We start from the raw sequence: 16262 nt of genomic DNA on the forward strand, positions 1-16262 counted from the left end.
CTATGTTAAAATAGTGTTCTTTATTATGGAATTCATGGAGCCAATAATTCCAGAGTAGCTATGTGAAACAGTGATGTGTAGATAATGTGTCAGGTATCACTGCTGTATGCAGGGGCAGTGACAGGGCCGTCAGGGAGCCCACAAAGCAAGATCTTTTTTTTTCTTTTTTTTAAAATAAAATATATTAAAAGCTGCAAGTAAGACCCCACCAGCTTTTACGGCTAAATTATACAGTTAAAGGGGGCCCCCTTGTGGCCCGAGGGGGAAAGGAGCTAGATGTGACAGGGGCCTCCAAGTAGGATTTAACTTAGGGCCCGGATATGCTCAGAAACGGCCCTGGGCAGTGGTCAGACTGATCTCACTGTGAATTTAGCCCTAATAGGTCAAAATAGGTCTGTGCTCACCAAAATTCAACCCATTGCCCCCTGTGGTCGAAGCTGGAAATGTTGTTGTACATATGAGCACATGTGAGCTCCAATTTTCAGGTGAAATGTCTACAGAGTGGTGCCAAAAGCAAGTTGTAAATGAGTAAATAATGTAATACGGTCAACAGGAACACAACCCTAAACCTAACCATCAGTGGAGTAAAAATATGAGGGAAAATGCAACCTCTGAATTGCAGAATTACTTCCTGGTTTTTATGGGACCAGAACTCGTCTCTCAGAGGCTGATGACGCAATGTGCTATTAATCGCGCCACAGGAAAATGTGAACACGTTTGAATTGATGCAAAAATATCTGATTGAAGATGATGCTTGTTTGTAACTTGGCAGAATGGAGTCCATGTCTGAGTACCATAAAATTCGGTAGCAGAATGTTGAGTTCCTGTGTGATCATGTCGCAGTGGTGCCATTCTCTCCCTTGCGTAGACTAGTACTGTACATGTTGACCCAAGAAAAAGAGTGTCTCTCCAGTGCTCTTTGAACATCCTCTTTAGCACTGGCATCCAGGCTGGCAACCCGCTCTTCTTTCCAAGTAATTTCCTGTTCGCGCTTTAGCTCGTTATATGAACGAGAAAACACATGGAATATAGATGTAGCGGGAAAAGCCATTATTAGTATGCCACTTAGTATGCTGCTAAAGGCCACCACCTGGCCAGGTATACTGTGCGGAACCATGTCGCCATATCCAACCGTCGTCATTGATATAATCGCCCACCAGTAGGAGGCAGGAATACTGCTAAAGCAATGGGTGTTGATGGCTTTGCTCTTTGTAAATTCTTTCTCCGCCAAGTGCACGAGAGGTGAGAATAGCGCAACAGCCACACAAATGAAGAGAAGTAGAAGGCCAAACTCTCGCATGCTCCGCTGCATCGTCAATCCGAGTGTCTGAAGGCCCAGCGAGTGTCGGGCCAGTCGCATCACATAAAGGATCCGCAGAGCGCGCATGACACGCAGAATTAATCCCAGCTTATCTAGATATGCGCGACTCATCCCAGCACTACCGTGAAGCTCAGCTTCCTCCGATTTGTCTTCGGTATCGACCACTAAAGAAATGTAGTATGGAAGAATGGCTATGACATCTATGATATTAAGTGGATTGCGAAGAAACTGCAGCTTACTGTCAGCCTGCAGGAGGCGCAACAGAAACTCAAGGGAGAACCAGGCCACGCACACGGTTTCCACGATGAATATGTTGCGACACTTTTCTGAACATTCACCCTATTGAAAGAAAAAGCAGAAATCAGATGTTTTAGTTTAACATCTTATTAAAGCAGAGCCAATACAAAAGTAAAAAGTGTAAAAAATTGACATTTGAATTATTTTTATTACATGATGTATATTATGTAATTTAACTATTATAAGGTGAAGTGTGTAATTTCTGCGCCTCCAGTGGCACCAAAGAAAGTTGCAAAAATAATGACTGTTTTCAAGCCTCATTCATAGTGAAAACAATGAGTAATATTTTGAAGAACTTGGTCTCATAGGAACACGTTACTATACCTACATTTTTGCAAAATGATTTTTACGTGGCTCATTGTGCATACAGTATCGCGGCCTGGTGAAATAAACACAAGAGGTGCTACAACAACTAATATCTTTCCCTTTTACACAAATTACCTTTAGATTTTTGCATTACAAAACAAGCTACATTTATACGTTTTTTCAGACATGATCAAATTGCTCGGTAGCTTAACTGATACAGCATTGCACTTGCGATACAAAGGACCGGGGTATGAGTCCTGAAGAGCAAGCCAGTCAACAAGTGAGTCTCAAGTGTCATAGAAGCAATAGAACAGAAATACAAAATGATATGGTTGCTTCAGCAATTGTGTTTTTCATGTCAAATTTGCTTTTTATGACACTATCGGTTAGGTTTAAGTTAAGGTTTAGGGTGGGGATGTACGTTTTTGTTGATTTAAAACTTGATAGGGCATTAACCTTAAAAACCTCATCTGTTGGGGAGAACATTTAACTCACTTTAGCACCACACAGAGTGGTATTATTTACAATAATTTACATGAGATTTACATGAGTGTTTATGCTGATCAGGAACTCAACCTAGAAATTGCCTACTTAGTTGTCTGTACACATTAAACAGGGCTAGGAGAAAGTTTATCATTGAAAACAATTGACACACCATTACTGTATTCAATTATTATTCAACTATTTAACTACTTCATCTATTTAGATATTTATTATTAACTGTTAAAGGAATGTTCCGGGTTCAATATAAAGTCAAGCTCTATTGCCAGCATCTGTGACATATTGTTGATTACCACAGGAAATAATTAACACTTAACCAGAAGTTCACCTGTTTAGAGCAATAGTACCAGTGTGAAATGGACAACTTTTTTTAGACAAGTTTATAGCTCAAACAACACACATTTTTTCTTATGACAAATTATTATATGCACTTTCAATTGCACTTCAGTTGTAAGTGCATGACTGCAAACAGCAGTTTCTATTCTTTTTTTTCTTTTTATAAACTGAGGGACCAGATCAGTGGTGTAGTAATGTCTGAAGAGGTGGGCATACTGTGAATTTATGAAACCCAACCCCCCTAAAAAAAAAAATATATATATATATATATATATATATATATATATATATATATATATATATAATTATTACTGTTGTAATTATAGTCCCACATAAATTTACAAAATGTATATCAGGCTAAGTTTCTTGCTGGTATGGTGTACAGTACACTAAGAACAATGGTATGATAACTTGATGTTAAATATGTATTTAAATTAATAGGTGTCATTAATGTTCCTTTCATTAGGCTATTATGAAAATTGTTAATACTTTATTATTACTCTAACTAATAATAAAATTCATAATACGCAATAAACTGTTAAGCATTGTAGCTAATATGAGTGTAGTAATGTTCACGTTAGCACGTTATCTTGTATTACCATATATAGCCTACATAAAAATGAATGGTTATTTGTTTCATTTGTGTACTATTATGTCCTTTTCTGTGTATAATGAAATTGTTTTCCTACTTAGAAATATAAACTGAAATGATTTGATATCACGAGAAAAAGGCACCACCGACAGCAGTAAAAGGCAAATAATAATAATAATAATAATAATAATAATAAAGAGCATAAAAAATTAGCAGGGGTGCAATAACATGCAGCATTTTAATTGCATAAATTAAATTTAAATGTGTGTGTGTGTGTATATATATATATATATATATATATATATATATATACACACACAGGGACATATGCAAGGATCCTTTTTGTGGACTTCAGTTCGGCTTTCAACACCATCATCACAGCTATACTCCGGACTAAATTACACCAACTCTCTGTTCCCACATCTATCTGTCAGTGGATTACCAGCTTTCTGACAGACAGGCAGCAGCTTGTGAGACAGGGGAAACTCACTTCTAACACCTGTATAATCAGCACTGGTGCCCCCCAGGGATGTGTGCTCTCCCCACTACTCTTCTCTCTCTACACCAATGACTGCATCACCAAGGACCCCTCTGTCAAGCTCCTGAAGTTTGCAGACGACACCACTGTCATCGGCCTCATCCGAGATGACGATGAGTCTGCATACAGAAGGAAGGTTAACCAGCTGGCTGTCTGGTGCAGTCAAAACAACCTTGAGCTGAACACGCTCAAAACGGTGGAGATCATTGTGGACTTTTGGAGGAACACCCCAACACTGACCCACCCTCACCATTCTAAACAGCACTGTGGCAGCAGTGGAGTCATTCAGGTTCCTGGGCACTACCATCTCACAGGACATTTTTGAGGAAGGACAATGGAAAAAACTTTATGCTGAGAACAACGCAATCTCTAAACCAGTTACTACCTTGGTCTATTTTCCTGCTAGCTAAATTATAATAGTTTCTACCATTTGACTATCTAATGTGACTAGCAATCGTTATGTCTGATGTCAGCATTTCCTAACTTTTGTAACGTTATTTATTTTGATTTTTTTTTTCAATAATTCAAACAACAGCGGAAGATATGCTACCTACCTGCTAATGAGACATATTTTTTGGATATCCGTCTTTTTCTTCCTTACTTTTTTTTTTGAGGGGAGAGGTCGAGTTTTGTTGTTGTTAGTGACATTTGCTCTGATAAGTTGATCACCTGTAACCATGGCTACACCTGTTCTCCTTAAACCATCAGATTCATCCACACAGGAGAGCAGAGCCAAAGCCTGACTTATGTAATTACCAAAGCAGTGTTCCTCCTCAAGTAACTTGCAGTTCTATGCTTCAGCCGCTAGAGGGCCAAAAGTTACATAGTGTAGCTTTAAATGATGTAATACAGTCAACAGGAATGCACATTTTATTTATTTTATTTTTTTATTTTATCCCCTTTTTGCCCCAATTTGGAATGCCCAATTTCCACTGCATACTAGGTGCTCATTGTGGCACGGTTACTCACCTCAATCCGGGTGGCAGAGGATAAGTCTCAGTTGCCTCTGCTTCTGAGACAGTCAATCCGCACATCTTATCACGTGGCTCACTGTACATGACACCGCGGAGACTCACAGCATGTGGAGGCTCATGTTATTCTCCGCGATCCACGCACAACTTACCACCCGCCCCATTGAGAGCGAGAACCCCTAATCGCAACCACGAGGAGGTTACCCCATGTGACTCTACCCTCCCTAGAAACCGGGCCAGTTCGGATGCTTAGGACACTCTGCACACCCTGGATTCGAACTTGCGACTCCAGGGGTGGTTGTCAGCGTCGATACTCGCTGAGCTACCCAGGCCCCCTTGGAATGCACATTTTATTAACCATAACCCCTAACCCCAACCCCAACCCTAAAACAGTCAGTGGAGTAAAATTGTAATCTTGCATCCGATTCAAGCTAATCAGAGATCATGTGAACACGATTAATTCCTGGTGTCCACACGGGTCCAGAACTTGTGTCTCTGAGGCTACTAAAGTAAAGGCCATCAGTCATGCCACAAAAAAAATGGTAAACACATTTGAATTGAGGCAAAGATGTCTGATGAGAGATGGTGTTTGTCAGTAACTCGGCAGAATGGGTCAATGTCAGAGTACCAGACCATTCGGTAACAACATGTCGAGTTACCGATGTTGGAGAGACAAGGCTAAATTATTTTCTGAGGTAATCTACAGTAATAGAGCTTCACTTCTAATGTAACTGGAGCAATCCTTAATTCCACTGTATTTTTTTTATTCCTTTTATAAGTTTAAATTTAAATATATTTATTTTATTTTATATAAAATTCCTAAATGCATTACCGTACGGATGCATTGTATGAAAATAATGCTTACTGGCACACAACCTTATAACTTCAACTGGCCGCTCAAAACAAAATAGGTAATTTTGAGCACCAACCCTGTTCTCTTGATCAGGCATGGTGCTGATGCACAGGCTGATGACCGTCACAGCAATCATGACAACAGAGAAACCAGCAAAGGCCTTCCCAAGCCAGCCAGAATGAGGGTTTTCCACTATTTCCTTTAGTCTGCCCATGAACCGGAGGTAACTCTTCTCCTGCACTACAGGCCTCTGTAGGTCCAACCTCTTCTGCCTCCATTCTTCCTCCTTCCTTTTCTTCTCTGCCACCTCCTCCACACGAGTCAACAACCTGCGCATGCAGCAGCGCTCCATGTGAATGGGGTCGATGCCCCAATAATTAAGCTCGTCTGACAGCGACACAGCACACACCTCCCGTAGCAGCCTCAGTTTACCGGCAGCCAGGAAGTTTAAGATGACTCGGAAGGCCACTGAGCTGCGGTCAAAGAAGAACTCTCGCCGGGCCTCATCGTAGTCATCGCAGAGCCGGGCGATGTCGTCCGGGCTGCTGCAGTTGCGTAGTTGTCCCAAACGGGAGAGGGGGAACTGTTCCAGAGTGCTCCAGGGAAACGTGTAGCGATCCCCTCCGACGTTGATGAGGGCGAGTTCACTGTAGTCTACGTCTCTTGGGACCGAGGAGCCCCGCAGTCGCTGGGCCCGTTGAAAGTAAACACTTTTGATGGTTTCAGTCTCTGGGATCTCAGTGAAAAACTGGTTGAGACTGCTGTCATCTGTGCTGACCGAGAGATTGCTGAAGTCATGGTTGGCATTGCTGATGATGGGCATTGTGGCATTTGGGACTGTAAGAGGACAAAATAAAAAATAAAAAAAAACATTAAGGCATCAATTTATTTTTCTTTATGATTCTGAACAGTTTCATACCAGCTAATGATGTTTGTGTGAGCCTATATGTGTACAGATAGGGGAGACTGGGGCTAGTTGTCACACAGATGTATTTTTATATAAGTCAGTTTCTGCATAGCAATATACTTTAGTCTTGGCTAAAAAAAAAAAGAAAAAAAAAGAGCTATTGCTCAGGGGAAAAAGACACACTTTGACTTTTGTAGTAGCCTTGTGTGCTGTCAATGGATATGTGGTAAGTTGTCACCATGAAACCCGGCATTAAACCAGTGGAATACTGTAGGTTACGTAACCTCACCACGAAAACAAAATCGACGCCTCTATTTAAAGTAATTAAATTTTTTCCTCATTGAAAAGTTTTACTCCTAAAGAAATTTATTGTAATTTTGAAACGTATGTTTAAAATCTTGACCACTCACATGAGATGAGGACCCTAGTCATATCAGTAATCTTCTAAAAGCTTTTTAACTCTACATGGAGAGGGTCCCTTCATGGGGGCAGCCATGTTAGGATCACATGACTAGCTGAATACTACTCGCTTAATCTCAGTAACCGCCCTGTTGTTAGACACTTTCACTCATGGATTAAATTCATCATGGCTGACTGTGAATAGTTATTTTCTACAATGGCATCTTTAACAGAAAGCTACTGCATTTGAATTATGCTGCATCCACACCAATAGGTGTCAGTGTAAGTCCAAGATTACATGAACGAAAAACTTACTGAGTGCACCTTTAAATCTACTTAAAGAGGGTTTTTATTTTTATTTACTTTTTTATTTGAATTTATATGATTTTTAATCAGGCACTGAATAGAGTACCCATTACTAGCTTTTTTTTTTTTTTTTTTTTTTTACAACAACAATTACAATATATTAAAGTAACAGAATAATAAACAATAATAACAACAACAGCCACCAGGGGTAAGAGAAATAGCAATAATAAATATAGACAAAAAAAAAAAAAAAAGTAAATAAAAACTAAAGGGAATCTTAAAATAGGCACAATAAGATTGTTTTCCTCGCTTTAGAGTTTTCAGATATAGAAAGCGTTTCCAAATATTGTCGAAATGTATTAAGAAATGCCTTAAATTGTGGTTTATGATTGGAAAATATACATTTATGTATATGAAATTTGGCCAAAAGAAGTAAAAGATTTATAAGATAAAACTTCATCTGTATTAATAAACCCAAAAAACACGTCTTTGCAGTATAAATAAAATCGAAAGTACACATAATCAATCATAAAGGAGCAAAAGCTTTCCCTAAATTATTTTGTGAAATGACATTGCCAAAATAGTCTCGTCTTGCATGTTACAGAAATTACACATTGTGTTAATGCCGGATTTCAATTTCTTCAGGTAACTATTAGCTGGGAAGAATCTGTGGACTAATTTGAAAGACACTTCTCTAACTTTGTTCACAATAAGGTATTTATGTGGCAAGAGCCAATCTTTTTTTCCAGTTTACATCATTCGCAAAGTTACTCCAATAAGGAATTACATATGGTGTGTAGAGACTACATCTCTCTGAAAGAGAGCACAAATCAACTTATTGCTGGAGTGTGGAACCAGACAAACCTTACCCACAGTTGGTATGGTATGGCAAACAAGTCTCTTTCAAGACCTTTAAATAATGTAATAACTCCTAAGGGAACAGCATCAAAAACAGTGGCAAATTCTTTGGGTGTAACAGCAAAATTAAACTTCTGATTTAAGCAAGAAACCACCTTCATTAAAAAGATCATGCACTAAAATTATGTTTTTATCATACCAGTTCTTTAAAAATAAGGACTTATTTTTATAGTGTATATTCTGATTGTTCCAAATAAAAAAAAGAATGTGGAGAAAAATTATGTTTATAAATAAGAGACCAAGCAAGAAGCATTTGCTTATGAAATGCAGAGAGCTTTACAGGACATTTTTCGTTGTAGTTACATAATGAGAGAACATTTAAACCACCAAGCTGGGAGAATACAAAATTGGGGATGTAATTCCATATAGATGAGGGACATTTTAGGAAGTGTTTCATCCAATTGATTTTGAAGGTGTAATTCAAGGTATTAAAATCCAAGAAATGTAATCTTCCATTTTCATATGTGTTCATTACAACAGTTTTCTTAATATAGTGGGTACAACACATTCACAACAACATTAAATAACATTTACCACAAATGTTGATTTGACTGTAAATGCAAACAATTAAAAAAAATTATAAATATATAAATAAATAAATAAAAACTCACCTCTTTTGATAATAGAATAAAATGTTAAGGATGTGTCATCCTACTTTAGCCATATATGTCAGGAATTGTTCTAACACTTCTATCATCAAAAAGAACGAAAATTATTTCAAACACTGGATAGTCCCATCGTGAAAGTAACTGTTGTGCAGTTTGCAGGTTTCAGTGAGGTCTTCATATGTGCCTTCTCTCTCTCTTGTGAAATGCTCTGTTCTGCTATAATCTCGTGCAGATCCCCCTGAATCCTCTGTAACAAGTGGCTGGGGGAAAAATGCTCTCTGCTACGGGAATAAAAGTGATTATCTAACAGCAGTGTGCTCCGAAAGTCCGCTGTTGTTGATCCGCTCCACTCTTCAGATATTGAACATTAAAGTGTGAAGATGTGCACACCTTCAATACGGCCTTGCTTTTTAAATCTTAACAAGGTGAACATTTTTTTAATATACATGCATCACATGTCAGTAAAATAATGATATATGTTTGTATTTTATTTTTATTTTGTTTATGTTTATAATATATGTTCATATTTCTGTTGTTTATTTTTATGTTTATGAATTTATTTTAAGTTTTGTTTATAATCAGTTCTGATAAGGAAATGTCATCAATATCAACATGATCTCTAAACATTGCAGTATATCTGTTTGGATATTTAATCAGCTTTGGGGCCCTTAACAGTATGCATTTCAAGATTTATGCGTTTCACAATTTCATAAAAATTGTCTTTTCTTTTAAATTGAGAAATCGTAATTAAAAAGTTTACAATTATTTTTATTAAGATAAAAATCTTTAATATTTTAAGTTTTACTAATTGAATTTTTGTTAATGATCATACAGTTTATTTAGAAATTTGTTATGAAATTTAAATGCATAAACCTTAAAAACAGTCTTCGAGAACATTAAAGCGTTATAGTAAGTATAGGCTAAAGTTAAAAAGATTGTTCACACAAAAGTGAAAAATCTCATTCATCCGAACAAAAATCGGTTTACTAAAATTAATCAGACTTTCTTATGAATGCATTTGATTCTCCTTCTTGCATAGTGTGCTTATAAACAAGGGTTCATATGTCTGAACGCATCATGTAATTATGCCCATTGCACAATGGTGACTTGAATTATTCCTGTATGGCATAGCATAACAGGAACAACTCAGGGCACCTTTCTCACACCTCATGAAAATATTCTAATTCCGACATGTTGCGTCCCGGAATGGAATTACATTTTTCCAGTACAGATGGCCAAAAAACGAGATAATCCTGGATGGGTGGGAACCTTAGCAACTGCATAGCAACAGTCTAAAATTATTTTGTACATTTTAGCACCTGCATAGTAATGCCCTGGTTGCCACCCAGAACACCCTAGCAACCGCATAGCAACACTACATCATTTAAAACACCTTAGCAAACACATACAATAGTAATGCACTGGTAGCCTCCCAGAAACCCTAGCAACTGCATAGCAACAATCTTAAAATCATTTAGAACACTTTAGCTACCGAAGAGCAACACATTAAGAATAATACAAAACACTTTAGCAACCACATTGTAATGCCCGGTACCTACCCAGAACACCCTAGCAACCGCATAGTAACACTACATCATTTAAAACACCTTAACCAACACATACAATAGTAATGCACTGGTAGCCTCCCAGAAATGCTAGCAACTGCATAGCAACAATCTTAAAATAATTTAGAACACTTCAGCTACCGAAGAGTAACACTCTAAGAATAATACAAAACACCTTAGCAACCACATTGTAATGCCCGGTACCTTCCCAGAACACCCTAGCAACCGCATAGCAACACTACATCATTTAAAACACCTTAACAAACACATACAATAGTAATGCACTGGTAGCCTCCCAGAAACACTAGCAACTGCATAGCAACAATCTCAAAATCATTTAGAACACTTTAGCTACCGAAAGCAACACTCTAAGAACAATACAAAACACCTTAGCAACCACATTGTAATGCCCGGTACCTACCCAGAACACCCTAGCAACCGCATAGCAACACTACATAATTTAAAACACCTTAACAAACACATACAATAGTAATGCACTGGTAGCCTCACAGAAACACTAGCAACTGCATAGCAACAATCTTAAAATAATTTAGAACACTTTAGCTACCGAAGAGCAACACTCTAAGAACAATACAAAACACCTTAGCAACCACATTGTAATGCCCGGTACCTACCCAGAACACCCTAGCAACATGCAACATGAAAAAAGCAACTGAGAACACCTTAACAACTGCATAGCAACACCCTGGCAACCACCCACAACTTGTGACGGCAAGTTTTGCACTGGCAAGCATCACTTAAACATTTAGTTTAGCCACATTTGATTCCTTTTAGCAGGATTTAGATATTTCAGAAAGGACTGGGGAGGACAAGGAAACCTAAATGCTGAATGTAAGCAGACCCAGATGTCAGCAGTTAATAAGGTTCTTGTGTTTCTCTTTCTGTGCTCAGGTCATCCAATTAAAAGTAACCTGAGAGCTGTTTTACGAACAGGGAGAACATGACAAACAAACTTGATAACAGAAGAGTAAAGACAGCCTCTAAACCCCAGATGTTCCAGCTTTCTCTGGATAGCAGGCTGTTGTTTACCTTAGGTGGCCAGACCCAGCAGTGAGAGTCGTGCACCGTCATCTGTCTACTCCAGATTACAGTTAAGCCCTGATATGCATTAGTCTGTGGATCAAGGACTCACAATCTACATATTTCACTAAAGCAATAAGCCACAAGGGGTCATGCATTACAGTGATTTTACCATAGTTAAGGAAGTTTGAGGTGATTCGTGCCTTAGAGCCAGGAGTGGGGGGACACAGCTGTCAGTAGGTGGCTGGCACAGACCCAACACTTACAGTGCATTATTAATATATTACAGCATATATTAATATACAAGTATGATATAAGTATTATACTGTATTAATATATAAGTATTATATACTTGTAGTATCTGCAGTATTTTAAAGATACAAGTATTGCAAATTAAGTGCAAAATTTAGCAAAATTAGCTGCAAAAATAAAGGGCATCTTGTGGAGCACTTGCTTCTGTTTCACACATGACAATAAAAGACTGAGCACAAGCTGGTCCTTGAATAAATTATTTAATCAATTGCAATAATGACAATTGTGCACAGTTTTATTTTTTACTCTGTGCTTGTGCATTGTGGTATTTAATGTATCCAAGTGACTCGAGTGTTTTGACTACGTTCACCAAAATTCATTCAGATCCATTTAATGCTTCAGTGACCATTTCTGGTGATGCCACCTGGTGATGTCTTGTGTGAAATGAGTTAGTCACTGAATCAACGATCAAAAGAACATTTTAATCCTGTAAAATGTGTATCTGTACAGTCCTACAAAGAGACTTTAGTAGAGGTTTTAAGCATTAAAAGAACAAAGCAGATCTATCTTTTTCCTACAGTTTGTCGACTGCACACCAACGTAGAGGTAAAAAACAGGAGCTGATATTAAAAATAGCTTTACATATTTAACACAGATCTAGTAATCTGCTTATATTGGCAAAAACAACCGATCAAACTATTACCTCACAAACATGATGTAAAAAGCATACCTTAATGAAGACTTGTGCGCTGATATAAACTCCACTTATAATGTGTGCTTAAAAGAAGGATTGTTCTTATTTTTGTTTTCTGCAGTGCATTTCATGTAATGCTGCCAATCCAGAACGATACAGTATGTCGATAAATAACTCTCATTTGTGTGTTCCTCATCTCTAGATTATTAATTTAGATCAACATCAATGCCAGTGAAACATGGATAAATGAGTATTGTCGAAAGGAACTTAGTAGAAATGAACGGAGCCGCATTGATTAGACTGTCTGACTGATGGCCTATTACGTAAGGGTTGTTTCGGCTCATGAAACTCACCTGTGATTGGCTGGATGGCTGCTCAATCAGCCCAAAGAAACAAAACGCAAAGAATAATGTAAACAAATCGACCATTTGGACTCGGTATGGGTTTAGCTTGGGAAAGTGTGGGGGACCGAATCACCTTTTTTTAAAGAGTGCGGGGGACGTCTCCCCCAAGTGCCCCCTGGCTGCTACACCATTGCTAAGAGTGTCCCTAACCTATGGTAAAATGCACAGCGTCTCATAGCTTGTTGCTTTTATAAAACAGTGTACACTGTTTTCAGTTGCAAAGCAATGTAGCACCTTGATATTCTTTATGTTTGGGGTCCTCCAATGACTCCAATGATTCGTAAAAATCAATATTAATTTTGAAATAAACCTGTTTTTCTATTTAAAATCTTTTAAAATGTCCATCTGATTAATCAAATCCCAGTATTCAGATATTATTAAAGATGTATACCATCTGTTGTATCAAAAATGTGCACTTAAAGAAATCTGATTGTGTAGAATTTTTAGTGCATGGTCAATTTGAATCACATTGGATACAAATACAATACAAAAACAGACAACTGGCAGAAGTGCACTGTACCTCATTGTACCAAAGTCTCTTGTAAAATCTCTGATTGTACACGCCCATCAGAAAATCGTGCATGTGAAAATGTTTAGCATTTATTGATGTTTTGTATTTTTATTTTTTATTTTATTTTATTTTTTAACCTCTAAGACCTCCTAAGGAGCGTTTGATATTATCAAGTTGAAATTTTGTTTATAATCAGTTCTCATAACTTGACTTTTATTAACATAAAAGTATCAGCAAGTAACATAACTTCTATGCATTTTGAATATGTCACATTCATTGACAATTATTAAAAGGAATATTCCGGGTTCAAAACAAGTTAAGCTCAATCAACAGCATTTGTGGCATAATGCTGATTACCACAAAAAATAATTTCAACTCATCCCTCCTTTTCTTTAGAAAAAGTAATAATCAAGGTTTAAGTGAGACTACCTTACAATGGAAGTGAATGGGGCCAATTTTTGGAGGGTTTAAACAGAAATGTGAACTTAAAATTTTATAAAAGCACTTACATTAATTCCTCAGTCAAAACTTGTATTATTTGAGCTGTAAAGTTGTTTAAATCCTCGTTTACCAGGATTACAAGGTTTATGGTGTTACATCGTCATGGCAACAAAGTTGTAAAATTGGATATAACTTTAAACAGAAAAGGTTAGTATGCAATTTAACACAGCAAAATCATCTTAACACACATTGTTTACGTCTTATGGCCATACTTTTGAAAAAGTGAGTATTTTAACGTTCAAGGATTGGCCCCCATTCACTTCCATTGTAAGAGACTAATTAGCCACAATTAAAAATATATATATATATTTTAATAAAGAAAAGGAGGGAAGGGTCGAAATTAATTTTGTGAGGACCAACATTATCCCACAAATGCTATCGATTGAGCTTAACTTGTACTGAAACCGGAATATTCCGTTATTCTCATTTGTGTTTGGGGTCTTAATCTTGAAAATATTTTTTAAGTGAATGTTTATGTATGGTGCAGCTATCATTATGAGGACCCTTATCCTAACCCTCACAAAAAACTTTCTGCATTTTTACATTTTCAATAAAACATCGTTTGAGTATGTTTTTTAAGTGATTTGAATTATGGGGACACTAGAGATGTCCTCATAAACCACATTTATAGCATAATACCCTTGTAATTACCAGTTTGTAACCTTAAAAAAATGTCCTTGTAAACCACTTAAACCTGCCCACAATTACAATAGTTTTTTTTTTTTTTTTTTTTACACATTTCAATGACATAATTTTAATAGTAATGTTTAACAAAATATTTTTTAAAAACTAAATATTTTCAGTTTATTATTTTAATTTGGTTAAAAATTCCACACTTAATTTTGAAATTTAAATGTGTATCTTAAAAGTAGGCTGAAATATATTTTTTATTAGTGCATTGATGTTATTGTTTGACTGAAGTATTTGCTATATATGCAATCATTTCCATATCAAACACTGAATATACAATCATAAATAATGCATTTTAATTCTTGCACAATGGTCAGCAAAATGTTTTTCAGTCACTGATCAGGAATTTTCCAGGGCCAAGCTGGTAACCCTAGTTGCTCTGAGTGGCTACCAGGGCATTGCTATGCGGTTGCTTAAGTGTTCTAAAAGATTTTTAGAGTGTTGCTATGCTGTTGCTAAGGTGATGTGTGTGATTGCTTACTGGCTCACGTAAAAAGAGCCTACTCCTAGGTCTCTATGATATTTTGGTATCTTGGATGCTGAGTACCCTCATTTAATGTACATCCATGGGTAAGTCTGTTATTTTTTTTTTTAAGGTGTTTTTCATCTTCACACCATAGAATATGTCAACTTTCCAAAAGCATTCAATGTCACTCACCCAGCTGTAGAAACCAACCAACCATAGCAATTTATGTTTAATTAGGTTTTATATAATCTCTGATGTTTTGTTTGAGTAGATTGTTCATTGTTTTGGCCTTCAGACACCCTGATGTCATTACATACATCGCTTTGGTCAGATAGAGTACACCTAAAATATTTATTTCATAATAGCTCCCATACAACAAACTGAAAGGAAGAAAGGTTGTGCTTGGGACTTTTCTTGAATACCGAAGGCGAAGAGTGTGAGCAATTACCACCATCTTTGCATTTCTTTAGGGTTACTTGTAACAGTTTACACAGGTCTGATGTTTGAGTTGGGGAACGGCTTTTGAGCCTTGTCCAAATATATTCACTGCAGTTGGCTTATTTTATCTATAGATCCCTCTAAATCCATGTCCTTGGATCCCCCACTGAAATAAAACAGGCAATGTTAGCTTTAGGTTCTCCATAAATTAATAAAGGGTCTAAACAGGCAAATGAGCAGTAAAACAAATCTATGGTGGAAATGTACATAATCCTAAATTTCTGATCTGACCTACCTTAGTGGAAGACAGTCTTGGCTCACATGTTTATTATAAAAAAGGACTGGAAATGAGCTTTTACCAAATGCATTTGCCAAATGACAATGACTCATAATAGGCCCTAATGTTTAATGTATAAATGAGTTAAAAGGTGCAACTGGTAATTATCGGGAGTACTTGGTGTTATGGTTATGCTGTTGCCATATTTAGTAATGTCAGTTTCATTATTATTGTCAAAACATAAATTGCGTAATGCAGAATACAGGAATGGTAACCATGATATGTTCAACCAGGGATTTTAAATGCTGCACAATAGTGGCATGTCAGCAGTATGACTTCAACAGCAAAAGATATGGGATGCGTTTTCTCCTCCCTTTTAAATTTTGATAAGCCTTTTTATTTTGGCATCAGAACAGACTAGTTTTAGTTTGTAACCCACCAGTTAAGCTGAGATTTTTGGGTTGCAACCACTTCTAAAAACCAAGATTTTTCAACCTGTGAGACCCAGGTTGGACCCTTAAAGGTCCAACTCCAAACTACCAGCAAAGATATACAGATCCCCTAACCTAA

General features: G+C 37.0%; 1 protein-coding gene across 1 annotated transcript; it reads right to left on the reverse strand.

Annotated features, from left to right (window-relative positions):
* Positions 1 to 580: 580 nt before the first annotated feature.
* Positions 581 to 8968, reverse strand: LOC127444012 (potassium voltage-gated channel subfamily G member 4-like). The gene is made up of 3 exons (XM_051703142.1): positions 8857 to 8968; positions 5792 to 6552; positions 581 to 1660 (listed from the first exon to the last, which is right to left on the reverse strand). Exons 2-3 carry the CDS (start codon positions 6536 to 6538, stop codon positions 833 to 835), a joined length of 1575 nt encoding a protein of 524 aa, XP_051559102.1. The 5' UTR covers positions 6539 to 6552; positions 8857 to 8968; the 3' UTR covers positions 581 to 832.
* Positions 8969 to 16262: the final 7294 nt, after the last annotated feature.

This window comes from Myxocyprinus asiaticus, chromosome 1, assembly GCF_019703515.2.
Source record: "Myxocyprinus asiaticus isolate MX2 ecotype Aquarium Trade chromosome 1, UBuf_Myxa_2, whole genome shotgun sequence".
Taxonomy (NCBI): Eukaryota; Metazoa; Chordata; class Actinopteri; order Cypriniformes; family Catostomidae; genus Myxocyprinus; species Myxocyprinus asiaticus.